This window comes from Haliotis rufescens, unplaced genomic scaffold, assembly GCF_023055435.1.
Source record: "Haliotis rufescens isolate VD_foot unplaced genomic scaffold, xgHalRufe1.0.p SCAF_1, whole genome shotgun sequence".
In the NCBI taxonomy this organism is placed as follows: Eukaryota; Metazoa; Mollusca; class Gastropoda; order Lepetellida; family Haliotidae; genus Haliotis; species Haliotis rufescens.
This window is the reverse complement of record NW_025963779.1, coordinates 16,567,105-16,590,808: the sequence shown is the minus strand read 5'-3', so window position 1 is coordinate 16,590,808 and position 23,704 is coordinate 16,567,105. Positions and strand designations below refer to the sequence as shown.

Here is a 23,704-nt window from a genome sequence, read left to right as displayed (position 1 = left end):
TTGTTGAGCAAAGATATCCTGTTCTGTGATTATTTGGACTATGCAAACTGTGACATCATGTCCAGATATGTGAACCCCCCTGATCAGTCACACCGTGGTTAGTCACGTGAAAATAACGTTAACACTTCATAGTGACACTACAAGTGGCTAATCTTCCCATTTCTTTCTGACTATGCACACATTCCTTGTGACGTTTATATGTTTGAATAAAGACTAGCTTCTGTCAACTTCATTGGTCTTGTGGACCAGTAAATTTGTCCGACCCCTCAGATGAAAAGTTTGTTTGTAATCCTTTCATGTGTTGATGAAATGCCAAGTCTTAATTCTGTTGTTTCATGGGTAAAGATGAAGATGTTAACAATGAAAGACTTTTTATGACCCAATTACTTGTTTTCAAAAGTCACTCATTTGAAGTCTGATTATTTTAGCAGATCAAAATCGGGGGGGGGGGGGGGGGGGGGGGGGGGGGGGGAGAGGGGGCTGGATGCTGGGATCATATAGGAAAAAAATAAAAATTCTTTCAAATAAAAATTATGCTTCAGGCTGTTGTAAAATCAGATTGGTTTTTTCTCTAAAAAGAATTCAGGCACATAGTCTTACATAAAAGACATATCTAGTTTTGTACCTGCAGCTGAAAACAAATGTAATCTCAATATAAATTCCCATGCCTCCCCCAGAATATTACATGGTCGGTCCCTAATGACTAGTTGACCACGTTTTACCACTTTAAGTAAAGGGCTTCTTTAGACAGCCACAGACAGTGTATAATCCAAAAATTTGTTTTTCTCCACTTTCTCAAGTTTGTAAAGAAATGACTGAAAAGATACATCTGTTTGAATTCCTTTGGCGTTTATTTCACAAGCAATGTTTTACATTTTGGCAATACATGTGGCACATGGAAGTTCATCTCAGTGTCAAGTTAAACTGTCAGTTGTTTCAAAGGTTGGATCAAATACTGGATAAAGAGAAATATTTCATAACCGAAAGTGTGGAATTCTCAATATTTGAACTTTATCTCATAATAATGTAACATGAATAAGACCGCTAAATGTGTTTTTTCCAACTCAGTAAATAGTTAAAATTTGGCAGTTACTGAACACTGTCTGAAATACCGGGGTATATTTGATAATTTAATACATTACAAATTATGCAAAATTCATAAAAAACAATAAATAAACAAAACAAAGCTTATAACAATGATAATATTTTTGTTGAGAAGGCTCTTAACACAAAATAACAAAGAATAAAGATATAATAAAACAATATAAACATTTGAAAAATATTACTGGTATGATTATTGAGTTTAATGTTATGAGGCAAATCTTGTGTATTGGTATTGTCATAAGCCATAATCACCAAGGCAATGATATTCAGAAAGAATGTGGGTGAGAAGAATAATAGCAACAAATAGCAATAGTTCAAGCATCCTCCCCCCCAACTTGAACAGGCAACTACGGTCTAATACTTGGCAACACTAGCTGTTAAGCTAGGGTTAATGTTAACACTGCAACAGCCAGACCATTGATAATAATTAGAGTGAGTGAGTGACGTTTTACTCCGCTTTTAGCAATATTCCAGCAATATCATAGCAGGGGACACCAGAAATGGGCTTCTCACATTGTACCTATGCCAGGAAAATAATAATTAGATGTGTGACTATATGGTGTTTGTCAGGCAAAATATTACACATTTACCATCGCTGTCTATAGATAAGACTGTATGAGGACTTGTTTGCAAAGGGATCTTCATACTATAACTGTTGTAAGACGACAGACTAACACTAGTCATACTGAGGGATTATTTTGTGGGATTGAGGCAAGAAAAACCACAAACCAGTGGTCAATGGGTTGAACACAATCATACAGGCACATAGGGACATAGTGTTCCTCAAAAGTCAGTATGATCACAACAAAAATGTTTCGCAGAAGTGCCCAAATTTGAAATCTGATTTCCAAATTCCTGCATACATAATTATTCAGACAAACTTCATCTTCCCCCCTGAGGCCTGTGTATCGTTGAGATCTACTAGCATGACAAGACGTTTCATTGTGAGCACAAGATGTTTCATTGTAAGCACATGAGCTTTCATTGTAAGCACAAGATGTTTCATTGTAACTACAAGACGTTTCATTGTAAGCACAAGAAGTTTCATTGTAAGCACAAGAGGTTTCATTGTAAGCACATGAGCTTTCATTGTAAGCACAAGATGTTTCATTGTAACTACAAGACGTTTCATTGTAAGCACAGGAGGTTTCATTGTAAGCACAAGAGGTTTCAATGAAAGCACATGAGCTTTCATTGTAAGCACAAGATGTTTCATTGTAACTACAAGACGTTTCATTGTAAGCACAGGAGGTTTCATTGTAACAAGAGCTTTCTTTGTAAGCACAAGAAGTTTCATTGTAAGCACATGAGCTTTCATTGTAAGCACAAGATGTTTCATTGTAACTACAAGACGTTTCATTGTAAGCACAGGAGGTTTCATTGTAACAAGAGCTTTCATTGTAAGCACAAGAAGTTTCATTGTAAGCACAAGAAGTTTCATTGTAGGAACAAGATGTTTCATTGTAAGAACAAGAAGTAACAAAAACCTAAATAATAATTGCCCTGAAGCAATCTCAACACCACTTGGTAAACAATAAAAGTCCCAAAAAGTCTAAAGGGTTATAGTCCTGACTTAATGTGATGGCCGGACAGCGATTTTATATCCCAAGACAAGTGATGACAAAGAGAGCTATTCTGGCATTATTAACATTAAATATAAAACGTTTGAAACATGCATTGAGAAATCTACACCTTTTTAACACCACGATAATATGTGTAATCAGGGGTGAAACATTAGGGTTTTAATATTCTTAAACTGTCTAATATCAAAATATATTCCCAGGTGCAGGTATTGGCAAAGAAAACACTCTGTGGTAATTACCAGTGCAAATCTGATCTTGTATCCATGATCACAGCATTTATCATACATATATATGGGCAGATGAGGCTGAATGTTGCACTTAAGGTTATTGCACTTACATTGTGACGTGCATGCATGCGATATGTACTTAAGTCTGGACTAATACTGGTTTTATAGCACTAGCCCACTCATATACATCAGTTTAACATGGTTTAAAATTACATTGCTTTCGAGCAGACCAGTCCTTGTTTTATACCCTTATTGCCAAGCACCAGTTGGGTAACAAGTGCCATCTTGTAAAGATCTAAGGTCACCTCAATAAGAGGTCGTGTCAGGTGAACTCTCTTTTCAGCCAGGAAGCGTGAAGGCTCCCAATTCTCAGTACAAGTGATCAAAGCATTTAAACCTTCAAATCTCACTTCTGTATCTCGAAAAACGAAAAAAACTGTTTGACGGATGACAAAATAGACAAACAATTTTGTATGGATAACATAACAGTCCACAAAGGATCTTTACTGAAGAATGTTGAAATGCGAAGAATGTCTACTTGAAAAATGAACTGAGATGACCTAATGTAGAAAGTATAGCAGCATCAGTATATTGTTGTAGAGATTCATACATCCTGTCTAGGGCTGGGACGGGTAAATTAGGTACCCGGGTCGGGTGGGTACTGAGTAGGACCCGGGCACCCACAGGACTACCCGGACCCGTGGTTAGTCACGTGATATATTGTTTCATGACAAAAAATCACTATAATTATAACTACATGGTTACACGACAATTTTAAATCTCTAATGTTTGCATTTCTTCATGACTTTGAACACGTTCCTCCTGACTTAAATATGTTTGAACAAAGCTAAAACTTCAGTCAACTTCAGTTTATGCATGATCACATCGTTTTATACATGTATCTAAAACATTCTGCCAGGGCTACTGTCAAACTATTCCCAATCGGACATTTTGTACCTATCTCTTGACACCAACAGTAGGTACGCGGGTAGGGTCGGGTAATAGGGCTGTGGGCTGTGGACTCGTCCCAGCCCTAATCCTGTCGTTTCTGAGCTCCATAGCTTCAACACCCAGAAAAGAATACCACCGAAGAAATATTAGTGTTCTGTTGTTCAAAAATATTTCTCAAACAAGGCAAACAAAAATGCAGCCAGAGAGTTTTAGAAAGGTGACAGCTAATTGGCTCAAGATACCATGCAACCTTCATTTAGATAGGGCGGTCAAAGTTCACTCAGTTTTGTTATCACTGACTAAAGGTAGTTGAAACTGGTGCAGTATTTCATGTGCTGGATGTGCATACACCACAACATTCTGAGAATTGTTCATGTGCAGACTGCTTGATCTCGGTACAGTCCTCTTGTCTTGATAATAACTGTAATCCTGACAGTAGAATCTTCATGGCTACGAGACAGGGAGAGAGACAGACACTGACTCACAAGAGTCTGCTTATCGAGAATATCAATGTTTCAAATACCTTGCCCACGGTTTGATTGCTGTACTTGTTTTCCCATTTGTAGAACTCACATCAAAGTCCTGAGATAAGGCATCTGTGAAAGACTCGGCAAAAGACTCATATCTTGGGGACCCTGGAAAAGAAAGGGCAACAGATTGTTTCTTTTAGTATTTATTACTTTTATTGATTTATCCTTCAGTATTATGACTAATTACAAAAGGATGAATATTTTAAATGCATAAATGTCAAAACATAACATAAAACAAAGAAACATTGATTCCACTATACTTCTGGGAGTTTGCATGTAGTCAAGGGGAGATAATTATCAGAATGTGAACAAAAATTATCTCCCCTTAATCAATGCACTAATAGGTCAAGAATGAGCAATAATACAATAGTTTATTTGATTCTTTCTTAAAGGATTTTCTAGCCCGGACGTGCACAACATATGATTAATAGAAATGATGTTTTTGTTATTATTTTAACTTACCAAAGACTTCATCCCCATCATCACTACAATCATAGAACTCATCATCATCAGTGTCGTAATACCGTATTGATGACTTGTGACTACTTATAGATTTCTCCAACTCATGATGTTCTGTGGCAAGAGCATGCAGTGCTTCTTGTAAAACCCGACTTTTCTCCATTTCTTCTTTTAGTTGTAACTGCCTGATCTGTAACAGAGATTGAGTGACATTGCAGTTAAATATTATTAATTCCTTCAGCTACAGGGTGAGAGAGATAACAGGCTAACAAATTGTTTGATTTGCATTCTAGAATTTGGTGAGTAAATAAGAAAACATACAACTTGATGGATACAACTTCTGGTTCATATAAGGGTAAGGCTATTTTTCAGGGCATTATCATTTACAGAAGCCCGACGTCTTCCATTACCTGCCTGACAAAGCATCCCTGTCCAAGGTATAAAATTGTGTGGCATGGAAAATATGTCTACTTGACATACTTAACTAATATTCAACTCCAGGGATTCCAGGTTAGCATAGGTTCCTGGGATGGGAGGTGTTCGGGGGAATGAGGAGCTGCTTGTACTAGTTCAGTATGATGCCGATTTTATAGTTCTAGCCCACTTGGATACCATGCCGCAGTTTAACATGAATACCACACTCAGACACAGTATACTGACTCCAAGCCGACCAGTTCTTGTTTTAGCCCCTTAATGCCGATGCCATGCAGGGTAACAACAAGTACCATCTTTTAACATCTTTTGGCATTACAAGGCTGGGGATTGAACCCTGGACGCTCTACCATGAGACCACTGAGGTTGTCCCCTTTTCTTGTATATTGATAAAACCAACCATTCATGCTTTTTATTAGATTTTTAGAGTTTTTGATTGACAAGAAGACAGCTAGCAACCTATAACTAATAACAAACATATCGTTTTCTATAAATCTTTCCCTGTTCCCTCAACATGCTGATATAACATGACATTCTAAACATTGGCCTTATGTAAAACGAAATCATTTTGTCAGGTAAACAAAAGGCAATAAAACTAATGCCGCTGGCATGACAAGAATAGACATAAACATGGTCAACGTCCTGATTTGTTTGGGTAACACTTTCAATGCCTGTAATATATGCGAGTATAAAGGTACAGAGACATACAAAAACAATGTTCCATCGTATGAAGCACCGTACTTCATTTAAAGGCCATAATCGGTGCTTATTAAATTCAGATTGACAGCCCACTCACACATTTGGACTGAATCCATGCTGCTTCACTCAATATCTTGGCACACACCAAAGAATTCATGTTTTTTACGTCATGGTATATGGACACACACATACAGAGCTCAGGTTTGATTTCAAGTTCGTGTGGTTAAATCTTCAGGTAATCTAGCTTCACACTGAAAACACAATACGTGACCAACTATGAGATAAGGGACCTCGTAGGTGAAAAATCACATTTTGACTTTTCATTATATCTTAAAAGCATTTTCGGAACACAAAAATACAATTCACAAGCTTAAATTCATATTTATTACAGAAATACATGACATGACACATGGCAATCTTCATTAATGTACGTTGACGTCAAACGTCTTTATGACACAATTGTATCCTGGCCCTCATAAAGTCTCTTTTCTCCTGGTGGGTCACGTATGTTTATCTCCATTCTACGATGTCAAAAGAAAACACAAACACTTGTTTCTTGGAAAGAATTTTGCAGAAATTCTACGACAAGCTTACTTCAACATTATTTCAACATCATTTCTGAAATACTTCCTAGCTGTGTTTGTAAACATAAACTTTTATTGTTGGTGATATATTAGACCCAATGAGGACTTAGGAAGCATTTGTTTTTCTCTAAGTTTGGTTACAATTTTAGACATGCTGTTTGTATACTTATTGACCCAATGATTGAAAGTAAGCTTTTTTCATACATTTTATCGATACATGGGTAATTAATATTGTCAAAAAAATATAATCTAATATCATTAAGTAAAAAAGAATAGTTGACAGGAACATTAAGATATGTGATAAATTTGGCACAACTAATCTATCGCTTACCCTGACAAAACTTGTTAAGTTTAGTAGGCCAGTGAAGGACCTTATCACAAACTTCTCACTAAACGGAGACACTTCATGTCTTGAAGTTCATCATATCCTCCAGCATCCTGGGTAAGATACACTTCTTTCCTAATTGCACCCTGAGTGTCGTTGATAACTCTTGGTTGTGCCACATTCAGGGTGCACGGAGGTATAAATGTAGTGAAACAAAGTCCTTCACGTGTCAGTTGACATCTTGTTTCACAAAGGCTAAAGTTCAAAAGTCCTCATATTCTACTTCATTGTAGTGGGATGCTTGAAGCACATGACTAAACACTCTTCTCTTTCCCTTGAAATATTCAGCAAAAACTAATCTTAAATACCAAAATTGGATACTAATAAGGCTGGGACAAGTCAAAATTTACTACCCGTGTACCCAACCCCCTATAACCCATTCTAGGTCTCAAGAGATGGGTACAAAATGTCCAATTGGGAATAGTTTGACCAGAGCCCTGGCAAAATGCACTTAGATACACATAAAGAAACATCAGGTCAGGCATACACTGAAGTTGACGGAAACTTTATCTTTAATCAAACATATAAAGTCAGGAGGAATGCGTGCATAGTCACATAGAAATGCGAACATTAGTGACTTGTGAATTTTTGTCATTAAACAGCATTTCACATGACTAACCACAGGTTCGGGTAGTCCTGTGGGTACCTGGGTCCTACTCAGGACCCACCCGGCCCGAGTACCTGAGTTACCCGTCCCAGCCCTACTTTCTAACCAAAATATTTTGACAGCTAACTTAAATTCCAATTCTGCACAATATGAGTTGTATATATACTGTTGTTGTTGCTAATGCAGTCAATATTCCACAGTCAATATTCCAGGTATGACTATGGCCTGTAAATAATCAAATCTGGACCAGGCAAACCAGTGATTGATATAATAAGCAACAATCCACATTGCTGGGGTAAGGTGATATGCAATCAAACACGTCATAGAGCCTGACCACCCAGCCATTAAATCATCTTGTATGATAAGCAAGGTTGATGGGGCCCAATTCGAACTCTGAAATACCACAAGGGTACACTATGCTTAACTTGTTCTTCGTTACAGTCTAAGGCAAAGGCTAACTGACATGTGACTTTGTTTTTGACCAAACACACATTTATCAGCACCAAACTACCCTGGCCTGTCTGCATGTGGTGCATGCCAAACCAATTTGTTTTCTTATATTAGGCCATACTCTTAGTTAACTTGCTTTACAGTCTGCCAAAAACATTTTTTTCAGAAATTGCTATTTTTTTTATCCAAACAATAAGCTGAGAGCATATTGCACCCCAAAACTATTTTCTAAACAAGGACCAACTGAAGTTGACATATATTAAAGATGGGAGTCAAAATAAAGTTTGTTGTTGATCCTGAAATTGCTAGGATGCATTGATGCACAAGTGTTCCTGCCTCATTTGTCAGGATTGCCTTGTATAAAGCCACAGCTGTGTTGCAGGCTCTCCTCCCACATTCAACTATTTCTACTTTTTAGACCACCCGACCTGTAGTTACGGAAGTCTTTTAGGGCCATTTGTTTTTTTCTTGAAATTTCAAGATACCAAGTTAAAATTTCAAGATGCTGTGTTGAAATTTCAAGATACTAAGTTAAAATTTCAAGATACATACTAAGTTGAAATTTCAAGAAAATGATCAGGAAATTTCAAGATAATAAGTTGAAATTTTAAGATTTTAGCTTGAAATTTCAACGTATGTATCTTGAAATTCCAAAGTAGTATCCTGAATTTTCAGCATCAGCAGCAGTGTAGACGAATGTCATTGGACGACTGCTGCATCTCTGCCAATTATATCGCTTCCTGTTGAATATTGGCACATGTTTGTGCATCACTGAAAAAGGTCCCTAGTCGAGGCGTTTTGTGAATTTGTTATTTCTTGTATGGCTTGGCACAATGGTGACAAAGTACTATAGCATAACCGTCACAAAACAGAACAGTGTCTACTCAACATGCTCAAGCAAATAGCTGAAAGGAAGCTTACTGACACAGTTGGGAATTTATTATCAAATGCCATGGCCCATAGAACTTAGAGGCGATGTAGGAAATATTGTTTAACAACATCCCTATAAATATTGGTGGACTTCAATCTGATGTATGTTACTGCATCTGTACAGCAAAATAATGCAGCATCTACTGACAATGACAATACGAGTCGTAGATATAACGTGTTTAGAAATTAAAATTTTATGAAAGGAGAAAGCTTTAATACATCGTGTTTGTTTGTTTGTTTGTTGTTTAACACCGCACTCAGCAATATCCCCGCTATATGAAGGTGGTCTGTAAATAATCAAGTCTGGACCTGACAATCCAGTGATTGACATCATGAGCATTGTTCATGCAATTGGGATACGATGACATGCATCAACCAAGTCAGCGAGCCTGACCACCCGTTAGTCACCTCTTTCGACAAGCACAGTCACCTTTTAAGGCAAGCATGGGTTGCTAAAGACCTTTTCTACCCTGGATCTTCACATGTTTTAATACATAGTGATTATGTGCCCATCTCCTGTGAAACTGATGAGACACCTATCAAAAATCTATCCTAAAACGCCCCTCCAAAACAGTTTGATATATTGCATACCCATGAAGATCCGGGTTAGAATAGGTCTTCAGCAACCCATTTTTGCCGTAAAAGGCGACTGTGCTTGTCGTAAGAGGCAACTAATGAGTTCGGGTGGTCAGGCTCGGTGACTTGGTTGATGCATGTCATCATATTAAAATTGCGTGGATCGAAGTTCATGATGTCAATCACTGGATTGTCTGATACCGACTTGAATATTTACAGACCGCTGTCATGTAGCGGAAATTTTGCTGAATGTAGCATTAAACAACAAAGAAGTAAAGAAAGTGATATATTGCCATTCCCTATTCACACAAGTACTAATGTTTGTTAGTTCCATCAACTGGGGAATTAGAACTCATCTTCTCATGACATGCTTAGCTTCATCTGACGTCGCTATAGGAAACTGGAAAGACATGGGCATATTCTGCAGGTGGGGCTCCACCTTATTAACATTTATGGATCTGTGATTGGCAGGCCGTGTGGCAAGGTATTCGAAAGGCCGGGAATGATTTACACCGAGAAGCAGCTGGTGGCGAGGGACACAGTCAGGCTTGCCCTATATTGATGAACAGAAGGAGATTTCTCCTACATCAGCATCATTTCCCATGTACAGTATTCATCACGGAGAATAGGAGACTGACCGTGTCACAGTCTGGAGTGGGATACAGGATTTGAAAAACAACAACCTAAATTGTTCCAGAAAATACTGAATTTCATATTTTTTGCCCAGCATGCAGGACATCCTGAAAAAAGATTGATGTAAAAAAAATATATATATTGTTAGAAATATCCAAGAATATTAAAATATATACACCAAGGTCAGCCTGGTACAACACCTGTAAATACTTCAGCCTATTCCTGACAAACGAGTTGTTGACATTTTGAGCAACATCCCATGCTGGACAAGTGTAACTTTCATTGGACATATTCCAACCTAGTTCCAGTTTCATCTAAGTTCAAAGACATCAATATATCTACTGGTGTAAGTCAGAGGCGACACCAGGATTTTGAAAAACGGGGTGCACACATTACCCAAGTTACAAAGTGACCTGGCCGAGGGGGCAGTTAGGCCAGGCTTTATTATTTTTAGTCCAGGGTTGGAGGAGGGAAAAAAGAAATGCATTTTTTTTAATGCAGAATGCCTCTGGCATACTTTATGAACATATTCTGTGCTCAAAAGACCGCCATTTGTGACGATAAAGCCCCTTGTAACAATAAAAATTCTACCACTTACAACACGGACAATTGTCAAGGGAGGCTATTCATGTTCGACTTCGAGATTAACAAAGATCGATTATGTATCTCTTTACTAGTTTACAATGGTAAATTCATATGTTTTTTATTAAAAGGTGATGATAACAAATAAAATAACTCACTACGTGGCTATCGGTGTGAAAAAAAAATATGGAAATCTGATTTTTTTATTTTATATTTTCTCAAAAATTAGAGTCGGCGGGTCCGTAATCCGAAAAATATAAAACACCTGGCCTTAACTTGGACGGTGTATGAAACAAGAGGATACACACAGCCTCTCTGGTTCTGCCAGTGTAAGAGCAGGAATGAATGTTGTTCACACCACTGTCAGCATTAATTAGGCTATATCATGGCAGCCTGATATTAAATCAATCTGGGCCAGAGACCACAGTTCAAAGCATAGGAACGATTGACTCAATTGGGTCACACTGACACATGATATGCACGTCATTATAACCATGCAGTCATTACTACTCCCTTCATGTTAAATGTGGCATTAGTTTTCGAACATTGAACTGGGGACAGGGTTTTACACGGCGCAGAAATGTGCGTCCAGTTCACACAAATGTAGAAAATGGACCCCCTCCCCCAAAATGCATCTCAAGGAATGCACAATAATTTTCAATGTACCTTCAGCGCATCAATAGCAGGTATGGGTCTCAGTTATTTCATCCACCAGTCATCACCACTGTCCACATGACCATTGATTCATTCCAGGCTCTAAAGAAATTATCAAGATGTACAGTTCACTACACTATTTCATTACTTTACAGGACCCTCATATTGTCTGCAAGGACCCTTAAAATGAATTATTGGGGGTCCCCTGCACCCCCACTTTTGTAAGTCAAGGTAAACCCCTTGAAATTAATTCCATGTGTGCAGTACACAGAAAGATGTGAGCGTTACTAACATGCAATGTGGGTGGTCAGAATTGATTTAATTGATCAATAATGCATCACATGTCATATCACAGAGCACAAATCCACAGAAATATTCTTGATTTGACAAATGAGTTGATTTATTGTACTATCCAGTCACCAATTCCAAACATTGAAATATAATAAACTGTTTTGAATATCAAACATGGATTATTTATATCTCATAGCTTGGTCCCAAGTAACTGCTGGATCTGAAATGTTCACATAGAACAGCCTATTGTCAGAGTATGATGAGTTAAGTATCAATAATGAAACAATCAGGTAAAAAGACTTGACATACAACTATCTGTGTTCATCAAAGTTGAAAATCCATAAAAAACGTAAAAGGTTCGACACCAACCTGATTGAAATCTGTGTTCACTAGTACCACAATTGTCCCCCAGTGGAACTAGCCTAGGCTCGGCATACAAAAGGGTCGTCACAACACGATTCACATAAACACGCCTGCATGTTTTCACCTCCACACAAGCAAGCACTACTGTTCATCACGTTACTTGACATCTACAGGTAGAATCTCGTTACAGGTGAGACTCAGCAGGAATGGGTTTAGCCCAGCAGCTAGAGGAGACTGGTCACAGTTGAGCCGGACTTGTGTGTGTCTTGCAACAGCTGTGGCACAAGGCCACGTTACATCACCATGATCAAGTGCTTGTTAGTCACACTGTTTACAAACCACACTCACAAGGCTACCTTGTAACACCAGAATGTCTACATGTGTTCAGTAGGTCAAATCAACTTAATTACTCTCATTTGTTAAATAAATAAGTTAAATGTACTTCTTGATGGAAGTGATTTTATTGTGAGTATTTCATTTGTTTCAAGGGGTGTGGATTTGGCTGTGGACGTTGACGTGGATGTGGACGTTGACGTGGGTGTGGGAGTAGGCGTGGGTGTGGACATGGGTGTGATTGTGGGTATGGACGTGGGCATGGGCGTGTGTGTGGACATGGACGTGGGCGTGGGTGTTGATGTGGGCGTGGATGTGGGCGTGGACTTGGACGTGGACGTAGATGTGGTTGTGGGTGTGGACGTGGATGTGGATGTGGGCGTGGGTGTAGATGTTGCTGTGGATGTGGACATGGACGTGGGCGTGGGCATGGGCGTGGGTGTAAGTTTTTAGAAGTTTACAATGCTCACATCTTTTATTAGAATATTAGAAAACTACACTACAAGAAAAGAAGATGTTACCATTTCAAAATATCTGCTTCTAAGAAGTATCTTATGGTCTCAGCTTTAAAAATATTTGGGCTGAATAAATCTTTGACTTTGTGCTCTTTATGCAACTGCAATGTATTTGGTTTTTGTCTGAACCATTTGTGAATGGGCAATAGCTCTATTTTGGTTGATTTCAGTAGAACATATCCTTTTTTATTTCTAATATTTGTAGAAAGCACACAAGGACACTCAATACTTATAAGCCTGAAAACTTGCTCTTGTATTAAGGTAACACCAAATTGTTTCTTGTTTAAGGCAATCTTACAAAAGGAACAAAAGGAAAAACCAAAATAAAAGAAGAATCATTTGACATTTTTTCATCCCGTCTCTGCATTTTGACCAAGAAAACTTGGAAAACAAAAGAAACTGAAATGATGAGGCCAAATAAGGAAAACATTAACCATGATAAAAAACCATCAACAGTTGGAAATGAATAACTTGAGCAAATAATTAGCCTTCTAAAGCAGAAACTGCAAAACATTCCTAATTCACTGGCTTAATGCAATGATACTTTCTGCTAGCTCTGACCAGACAGATACTGCAAAACATTCCTAATTCACTGGCTTAATGTAATGATACTTTCTGCTAGCTCTGACCAGACAGATACTGCAAAACATTCCTAATCTACTGGATTAATGTAATGATAATTTCTGCTAGCTCTGACCAGAGAGATACTGCAAAACATTCCTAATTCACTGGCTTAATGTAATGATAATTTCTGCTAGCTCTGACCAGACAGATACTGCAAAACATTCCTAATCCACTGGCTTAATGTAATGATAATTTCTGCTAGCTCTGACCAGAGAGATACTGCAAAACATTCCTAATTCACTGGCTTAATGTAATGATACTTTCTGCTAGCTCTGACCAGACAGATACTGCAAAACATTCCTAATTCACTGGCTTAATGTAATGATACTTTCTGCTAGCTCTGACCAGAGAGATACAAGACGGTCCCACTCTACAACAATAGCTTAAGATCCTGACAGCTACATGCTTTAATTACATTTGATTTATTTACAGGAATCAATTTCCAGTCGGACCACTCGGCAATCCTCCGAGTTACACAGTAACACTAAGCAACTGGATTGATTTTTGTGTCATTTTCCTGTGAGACCTGCGGACACAATGGCAGGATGGTAAACAAATGAAATACAATACACAATCACGTTTACAGGATAATAACTTCATACATGATTTATAGGCGTTGACCAAGGAAGTTGTTTTGATGCCATGATAATGTTGTTGAAGTGGAACTCAGATAAAGAGTGAGGCAACATATTCTGTAGTACTGGTAATCCTTAATAAGCGCTAGTGTTTTCTCAATACATTTTTTCAGAGAGGCGTATGCATCAATATTGTTTCGAGTTTCAAGGGACACATAAAAGGTTTAATCTTTGTATTGACAAATTAAATCCTTCTAGCCATATTTCTCACACCCACTGAAACTTAATAATGAATCTGTTGAACAAAGAGTGTGAGAGAGTGGATGTGAATGAGTCAGGTCACAGATGTTATTGCATGAGTGAGTGAGTAGATGTGAGAATGAGTGGATGAGAGAGTGTGGATGTGAATAAGTCGGGTCACAGATGTTATTGCATGAGTGAGTAAGTAGATGTGAGAATGAGTGGATGAGAGAGTGTGGATGTGAATAAGTCGGGTCACAGATGTTATTGCATGAGTGAGTGAGTAGATGTGAGAATGAGTGGATGAGAGAGTGTGGATGTGAATGAGTCGGGTCACAGATGTTATTGCATGAGTGAGTGAGTAGATGTGAGAATTAGTGGAGGAGAGAGTGTGGATGTGAATGAGTCGGGTCACAGATGTTATTGCGTGAGTGAGTGAGTAGATGTGAGAATTAGTGGAGGAGAGAGTGTGGATGTGAATAAGTCGGGTCACAGATGTTATTGCATGAGTGAGTAAGTAGATGTGAGAATGAGTGGATGAGAGAGTGTGGATGTGAATGAGTCGGGTCACAGATGTTATTGCATGAGTGAGTAAGTAGATGTGAGAATTAGTGGATGAGAGAGTGTGGATGTGAATGAGTCGGGTCACAGATGTTATTGCATGAGTGAGTGAGTAGATGTGAGAATGAGTGGATGAGAGAGTGTGGATGTGAATGAGTCGGGTCACAGATGTTATTGCATGAGTGAGTGAGTAGATGTGAGAATGAGTGGATGAGAGAGTGTGGATGTGAATGAGTCGGGTCACAGATGTTATTGCATGAGTGAGTGAGTAGATGTGAGAATTAGTGGAGGAGAGAGTGTGGATGTGAATGAGTCGGGTCACAGATGTTATTGCATGAGTGAGTGAGTAGATGTGAGAATTAGTGGAGGAGAGAGTGTGGATGTGAATAAGTCGGGTCACAGATGTTATTGCATGAGTGAGTGAGTAGATGTGAGAATGAGTGGATCAGAGAGTGTGGATGTGAATGAGTCGGGTCACAGATGTTATTGCATGAGTGAGTGAGTAGATGTGAGAATGAGTGGATGAGAGAGTGTGGATGTGAATGAGTCGGGCCACAGATGTTATTGCATGAGTGAGTGAGTAGATGTGAGAATGAGTGGATCAGAGAGTGTGGATGTGAATGAGTCGGGTCACAGATGTTATTGCATGAGTGAGTGAGTAGATGTGAGAATGAGTGGATGAGAGAGTGTGGATGTGAATGAGTCGGGTCACAGATGTTATCACATGAGTGAGTAAGTAGATGTGAGAATGAGTGGATGAGAGAGTGTGGATGTGAATGAGTCGGGTCACAGATGTTATCACATGAGTGAGTAAGTAGATGTGAGAATGAGTGGATGAGAGAGTGTGGATGTGAATGAGTCGGGTCACAGATGTTATCACATGAGTGAGTAAGTAGATGTGAGAATGAGTGGATGAGAGAGTGTGGATGTGAATGAGTCGGGTCACAGATGTTATCACATGAGCGTATGAGTGAGTGAGTGAGTGAGTGAGTGAGTGAGAAGATGTGTGAGTGAGTGGATTTGTGAGTGAGTGGATGTGGATGTGGAGCGAATGTGGATGTGAATGAGTCAGGTCACAGATGTTATCACACGAGCATATGAGTGAGTGAGTGAGTGTGAGGATGTGTGAGTGAGTGAGTGAGTGAGTGAGTGAGTGTGAGGATGTGTGAGTGAGTGGATTTGTGAGTGATTGAGAGAATGTGAGAATGAGTGGATGAGAGTGTGTGGATGTGAATGAATCAGGTCACATATGTTATCGCATGAGCTTATGAGTGAATGAGTGAGTGAGTGGATTTGTGAGTGAGTGGATGTGAGAATGAGTGGGTGTGAGAATGAGTGGATGTGAGTGAGTGGATGTGATTGAGTCGGGTCATAGATGTTATCACATGAGTGAGTGAGTGAGTGAGTGAGTGAGTGAGTGAGTGAGTGAGTGAGTGAGTGAGTGAGCGAGCGAGTGAGAGAGAGGATGTGGATGTGAACGAGTGAGTGCATGTGTAGACCAGGGAGAATGAGCTGCACCCCTCATGGTTTATTCTCCCTGCAGTGTTTTATTGAACGATAAACAACGACCACGAGTCATTTATTTCTTATATGCGATATCAACATTATGTACTGCCTCTTTAAAGATGTTGATAAAAATGTACAAGCTTTAAACATATTTCCCCAAATTTTAATAATGATGACTCCATGAAAAGAATCCGACCTCGGAAAAGTCGGACAGTCTATTTTACGAAGAGATTGGTTAAATCTGGTATTTCCCTGGATATTTTCGCAATCCTCACATTGATTATCTGTACCTTTTCTCCTAATACCAACTGTCATAAATCTACCACTTTTGAATGCTATCGTTCAGCCGCTGCGTTTTATCTTTACAGCCCAGCTACATCTGGAAACTTCCCACTGAAAAATAACGTTGTCAAAAATATGACGTCATCAAGTTGTGAGCGCATATTCGAATCTCCAGAAATGACATCATGATAGAACAATGTTTTATTGTGAAATAAACCACGCTTCCTTCTTCATTGATCTTTGCGATTCATCGCGTAGCCATCTTATATATCCCGAAAAAGTACTGGGGACCATCTTCTATCTATCAAGGAAAGACTGCATTCAGTTAAGAGTCATAAATATGAGATGTCAACTGACAAGAAAAGCCAGATATCCTTAATTAAAAGAAACAAAAACTTTTTTACGGATAACAACTTGTTTATAGACTGTAACAACATTTCAGGATGTTATCCCTAAAAAATCACACCTTCATATCCTTCAAATTTCGAAATGCCTATCAAAGACTTTTTTCTGTTTATTGGTCAATTATATTTCTAGGATAAAAGTTTAAACAAATGAAAACATTAGAGTATTATTCATGCCTTACATTTCATACCAGAATGAGTGTCGAGATAACCTTAGATCACCATGGAGTACATATCTGCATGTTTGTTGTCTTGAAAGCTAATTTGATACTTCCTTGACCATTGACTTGTGCACATACTCAAACACTCAGCACAGATAGGCGGGCAGTTAAATAGGTGGAGGTCACTCACAACACAGCACATAGAAGGCAGAAGGTCTATTTCATTAAAGGGGGCCTACACTCAGTTTCAAATCTAGGTATTGTTATTGTAGTTATTGCCATGTACACAACTGAAACATTGTCTGTAACGATTCAGGGTAATCATTAAATGCGATAACAATATACATCATAATGTTTGAGTAAGCAGACAAAGTAGGGGGTGGTTCAAATCCCGAATGGGACTTCACCTAAAAGTTTGTACTTGACTAAGTAAGTGTATTCCTCAAATAACATATGTTAGACAAGGTAGGTATCAAATGACTTGAATCAGACATGCCAGGGCTGGTGACACAACTGGAGACCTTCTTTAAGAGAGGTATATGTTTGTTATCATGTCATACAGACCCTGAAACAAATATATCCAGTACAGCCCCTTCAAGTCTATAACAGTTGGCAAGTCTAGATTACTGCTGTTTCAGGAAAATGAAGAGAGTTGGGCTCCTTTTTATTATATTTCATTAAGATAATTTAACCACTGTTTTTTCTTTAAAATATTTGTATTTCAGGGGCTAGTTGTTAGTCTAGCAAACATGTAACTTGACTTCCACAATATCTTGAAAACAGTTTACAAGTGACATTACAGTATTATTTGACTTTCATACAGAGTCTAAAACAAACAATCCCGAATGAGAACCAGCACATAACCCAGACATATGACCTTTGACAGTTGAGATAATAATAGTTGATATCGTACTGAGTGAGTGAGTGAGTGATTTGGTGAGTGAGTGAGTGAGTGAGTGGGGGAGTGAGTGTGAGTGAGTAAGTGAATGAGTGAGTGAGTGAGTGAGTGAGTGAGTGAGTGAGTGAGTGAGTGAGTGAGTGAGTGAGTGAGTGAGTGAGTGTGAGTGAGTGAGTGAGTGAGTTTGGGTTAATGTCACTTTGAACAGTATTTCCTTAATGTCAAGGCATATCAGCTTGATGTGGGAGGAAAGACTGAAGTGAAGCAGTTCTTAGACTTTACTACATCATCACCAACAACATCACCAGAAACCACTCAGTGGAACATGGTACTAATAGAGATGAATCTATAATTAAAACAGTAGCTGCCACCAGGCCACAACCTCTCAACAGTACAAACAAGGTGGCAACAGCTTGTGAAGAAAACTTTTCACTTCCATGGCCCAATGTAAACAAGGCCGGCCGTACTGGTACAGTGCATCATCATGGCTACTCAACACACACTTCCTTCATTCACAAACACAAGTGTAATACATATATAAATATGAGCAGACATGGGAGTTTATCCATCCCAGGGGAAGGATAGCAATATTTAAAAGTAGTAAACGATTACACTTAAAATATTGTCATGTCTATGGTCTACCACATCAGAATTACACATTAGGTTCATTCTAGTTTCTAGTCTCATCATACCAGGAGACCCGTGAAGATCCGAAGTAGAATAGGTCTTCAGCAACCCATGCTTGCCGTAAAAGGCAACTGTCGTAAGAGGTGACTAATGGGATTGGGTGGTCAGGCTTGCTGACTTGGCTGATGCATGTCATCATATACCAACAGTGTGGATCGATGCTCATGATGTCAATCACTGGATTGTCTGGTACAGACTCTATTATTTACAGACCGCTGTCATATAGCTGGAATATTGCTTATTGCTACAAACAAACAAACAAACAAACAAACAAACAAACAAACAAACATTATACCAGGAGCCCATTTTGACAAGAAACAAAATGCTTCAAGTGTGGTTTTTCATCAAGGTTGTCATAGTGTCAGTGACGTGCTGTACTTTATGACATGCTGTACTCATTAACCCCGTAACAACCAAACATCCTTCCATGTGGAATATTCGTATATATTCTCAATTAGGGTGCAAATGAATAAACCCTTTTTTTTAAATGTTTATAAAGCCCAATCAAATTTCTGCTTCACATAATTATATTCTAGATCACTATGCCAGGAGGAAGGTAGCAAAACAAATAATAATGAGGGCTGAAATTAGGGTAATTTACTTTAATAGATCTGGTATTAAAAGTCTTAAAAAGTTTTCACAAACTTTCCTAAAAAAAGAAGTTTTTTTGTATTTATTTATTTTCTTTTGACACATTTAGTGCTGTCTCATCTTCGAACATGTTATAAAGACAATAAATAGGTCTGGTGAATATATGTTCGCACGTACCCTCCAGCATCTTGTGGGGTGTACACCACTTTGTGTTTGAAGAAAGTCTTAGCAACGGTTTGAAAACTTACAGCTGCCATTATTATTGTTCTCTGTGATTCCTGGACAGCGGAAACCATTCTAGAAATAATAATCTACACCTCAACTTGCTTCAAATATATTTCAGATGTCTGGAAAGGAGCAATTTGTCATCACCAGTATTGAAATCTATGGCTATCCATGTTAAATTCTATATGAAATATCTTGCAATTTAAAGTCAAGCCTTTATGATTAAACCCAAAAAAAGTCTGTCAAATGTTTTTTTTTCTTTCGGGCTATACTCTCATAGGTTCCTCTGTTCAAATTGTTTCATATTATAAGAATTAAATGTGGAGTATAAAAAGCAAAAACTGTGCACAGACATGGTGTTTTCAATCAATCAACAGTTCAGCACACGTTTTTTTATGGAGATTGGAGAATATTTTACACAAGTAGTTGCATGCGATAAATAAACGATCGAGGAAGATATGTGACACTTTCTTAATAATGGGTGTCAGGACATGGATCAAGTACAGACAATGGTATGGTGATCAGTCAGTTCCTGGTCTGATAGCCCGGGGCATTCAGTGGTATTTGTTGACTACAGACTTAGGACTTGACAGTCAGGTTTGGCCACATAAAGGAATATGAAGAGTAATCATCACAAATACTGAACACTAACATTTTCGTGCATTTGATGGAAAGAATCTGGTGATGTTTAGCTCGTAATAAACACCCGCGAAAAGTCAAAGAATCATGTTGAGATCTCCACAAATGATTGTCATCAATGTATTGGAAAAAGCATCATTCCTCTCCCTGAGGCAAGGGAGTTAACTGGCCATATATAAGTCCTGTTTCCACCCTTGCCAAACTAGGCTGGAATTTCAGAGTTACATTTTTGCGAGACAAACGAGAGTCTTTGCATAGTACAGTCAAAATCGACATTAGACATGTGGTTTTGAAACAACATAGAATTCAACGTGCAGCTTTCGATTGACTGCAGGATTTGCAAAGCAAGTCAATTGGGCCTCAACAGATATTTTGCAAATCTTTTCATGTTTTTAAGCAAGGTGCTCAAGTGATTTGATGCACTTCGCATGGTAAAACCATTTTATTACAATATAGAAATATAGAGCTTGATTATTGATCAGATCATCTTGACTGGGTACTGCCATTTTGTTTGAAGCAAATGCAAGTGGATATATGAGGTGGAATCTGATTGGGCAATAGGGACAAAGAAGGGACATAACTTGAAATAGCCACTGGTGGCGCTATGATCGAGACTGGAAATTCCAGCCTAGTTCGGCAAGGGTGGAAACTGGAATTTTAAAGTCAGTTAACACCCTTGCCATGGGAAGATGAGCATCATTGAAAGATACACCTGGGACGTGTCACCATGACCTTGACATATGTACTGGGGGATGTCCTGAAATCCCCATGGTATCAGTGTTAAAGTAAAGTTCTAAATTTGCATACTTCATATTATATTTCTAAGTAGAGCTAGAGTTGTAGGACAGCTAATATACAAATCCTCATATATGTTTATCCTACAGGAGATCTCAGCCTGTCAAAGAAAGCACCTGCTTACTAAGATTATATACCAGGTACTGTAAATCATGAAATTAATGCGTCTCCAAAAGAATGCGACCACTGGACCCTAGCCAAAAATGCGACTCAATATGAATGCGACACTCCCTCCTCTCAAGCATCAGTGGATTTCTATCTAAAGATGTCCTCAGCCAGGTCTAGAATCCTTACATTAATCCAATCACACACCAAATAGCACCGCTTATTAAAGCTGAGTAAAGTACTTCCGCAAAAACAATACATGCGCGCTGGCTCGTGTTGGCCTTTGACACAGTCGCAAAGAACAAAGGGTGGCATCTGTCTGGACTTGCAGGTGTGATCAGTGATGAAATAAGTGAGTAGAACTCTTGTCTTGACCCCAGCAGTGATAATTCACAGGACGTAATTAGTGTTTGAATGACATTGTCTATATACTTTATATACAAGTGCTGCTCAATAAACAGTGGTGTGGAATACATCAGCGTATGTCTAAGTTGGTATTTTTGCTATCCAAAATGTCTTATTGTTGATATAAATGCAATGTTTAAAAATGCGAGCAAAGACCACTCGCATTTTTCACATTTAATTCACGCTCGCATTAATTTCAAGATTAACAGTATACTTTGATAAATCTGCAGCATGAAGTCAAACAATTGTCCTGCCTAAGATGATGCATCAAATATCAATCCAATTTACATAAATGAACCACATTAACCCTACCTTCTTGAACCTGGGGAAACAACAGGCAGACATGATTAACAGATAAGTCCACAATATCCTGCACCGAAGATCCCCCTGTCTGTCTGAGTAGCTGAATAATAGGCTACACGATCCACTGCTGCCACAATAACTGGCTAATGACCAACTGACAGTTTGACAGCCCTGTGACAGATGAGGCAGGTCTGTATCAAGAATATACTTACTGCCAAACAATTGAGATGAGTCCTCAATAACCCATGACAAGTCCACCTACTGGCGTGTTTATGAATGCTAAAATATCACATCTTCAATCCGATTATAACCTTGAACATGTCCATGTGTCTTACAGACAGTTTCACTCTGTCGGGGAGTGACACAAATTTTATGGTAAATAAATGCTATGTAATTTAATAATTTAATAGGCTTATGAGAAAAAAACTGAATCTCAACAAAACTTGAACTACTCTTGTTGCAAAGAGAACTTGTGCAGTTTCTCTAGACTAACATCTAGTCACTGAAATGAACCTATTTTACAGAAAAAAACACTTGTTAAATTATCTTAATAATAATTATTATCTCTAATAAAAAGGAGCCCAGAGACTATCTTCATATTTACTGCAGTTATCTAGACTTGCCAAACATTATAGACTTGCATGGGTTGTATTGGATATATTTGTATGACAGACTACAGTTTTTCTACAACGCTGTGTGCAATGGAATCAGGAAGCAGACATGTTTTGGAACAATATTAAACTTTGGCATCAATGTCCTATGACACAGTTGCTGAACAGTGAGCTAAGCTATTAACCATTTCTCTTCGCAAAAGTGACAATTTCCGCAAAGGGTCATAAAATGTCTTGACTTGTTTGCCTCTTGAACGTTTATCATAGTTTGAAATTGGTCAGCGACGTGAGCAATGACGGAAAGTATGTCCTCAAGGTCAAGGTAGCTTAAAACAGAATTACTTGTGTTAAATTTAGATATTTTAATCCCATGTTAACGCATTTGTCATTTGACCAATGGTTGAAGATGACTGAAGATGGGGCATATTACAGCATCATACTGTTGTCGTGACAGAGGAACCCAATAATATATTACCAATTAGAATAGGTCTTCAGCAACCCATGCTTGCTGTAAAAGGCAACTGTGCTTGTTGTAAGAGGCAACTAACGGGATCAGGTGGTCAGGCTCGCTGATTTGGTTCATGTCTGTCATCATATCCCAATTGTGTGTATCAATGTCAATCACTGGATTGTCTGGCCCAGACTTGATTATTTAAAGACCATACAGTTATATAACTGGGATATGGCTGAGTGCCATGTTAAGCAAAAAACAACCAACCAACCAACCAACCAACTAACCAACCAACACTCATAAAGATGGACTAGTATTGGGCCAAATAGGCATTGTGTGCAAAGTTATAATTCAACTGATTCAAATCCCATTTTGTTTGTCTGCTAAGTCAAATTAATAATGTTTATTAAACTAGCAGTAACGATGGTAAACAATTTCTCTAATTACACACAGACAACCTCTCGGTCTCACACACTAACAGCAGATTTAGATCGGGAATGGACTCGGTGGAGGATAATCCCTCTGTAATTGTTGACAGACTAGCACAAAATTTGGTCACTAAAATATGAAAGAAATAAACACATGTAATGCCACTTTTAGCAATATTCCAGCAATATCACGGTGGGGGATACCAGAAATGGGCTTCACACATTGTACCCATTGAAACCCACGAGCACAGGTATGGTGCTGACAAACCTAGAAACATAATCGGTGCGAGCTGGGTTTCAAACTCACTATCATGGGTTTCTGACG

The 23,704-nt window shown here is 38.5% G+C and overlaps 1 protein-coding gene across 1 annotated transcript in view; it reads right to left on the bottom strand.

Annotated features, from left to right (window-relative positions):
• LOC124149646 (oxysterol-binding protein-related protein 1-like) overlaps positions 1-23,704 on the bottom strand; it is a 116,166-nt gene that overhangs the window by 63,418 nt on the left and 29,044 nt on the right. The window contains exons 15-16 of the mRNA XM_046521377.2: positions 4,858-5,044; positions 4,389-4,500 (exon numbers count right to left, since the gene is read on the bottom strand). Coding sequence (XP_046377333.2) covers positions 4,389-4,500; positions 4,858-5,044 — 299 coding nt within the window. The remainder of the gene's footprint in view (positions 1-4,388; positions 4,501-4,857; positions 5,045-23,704) is intronic.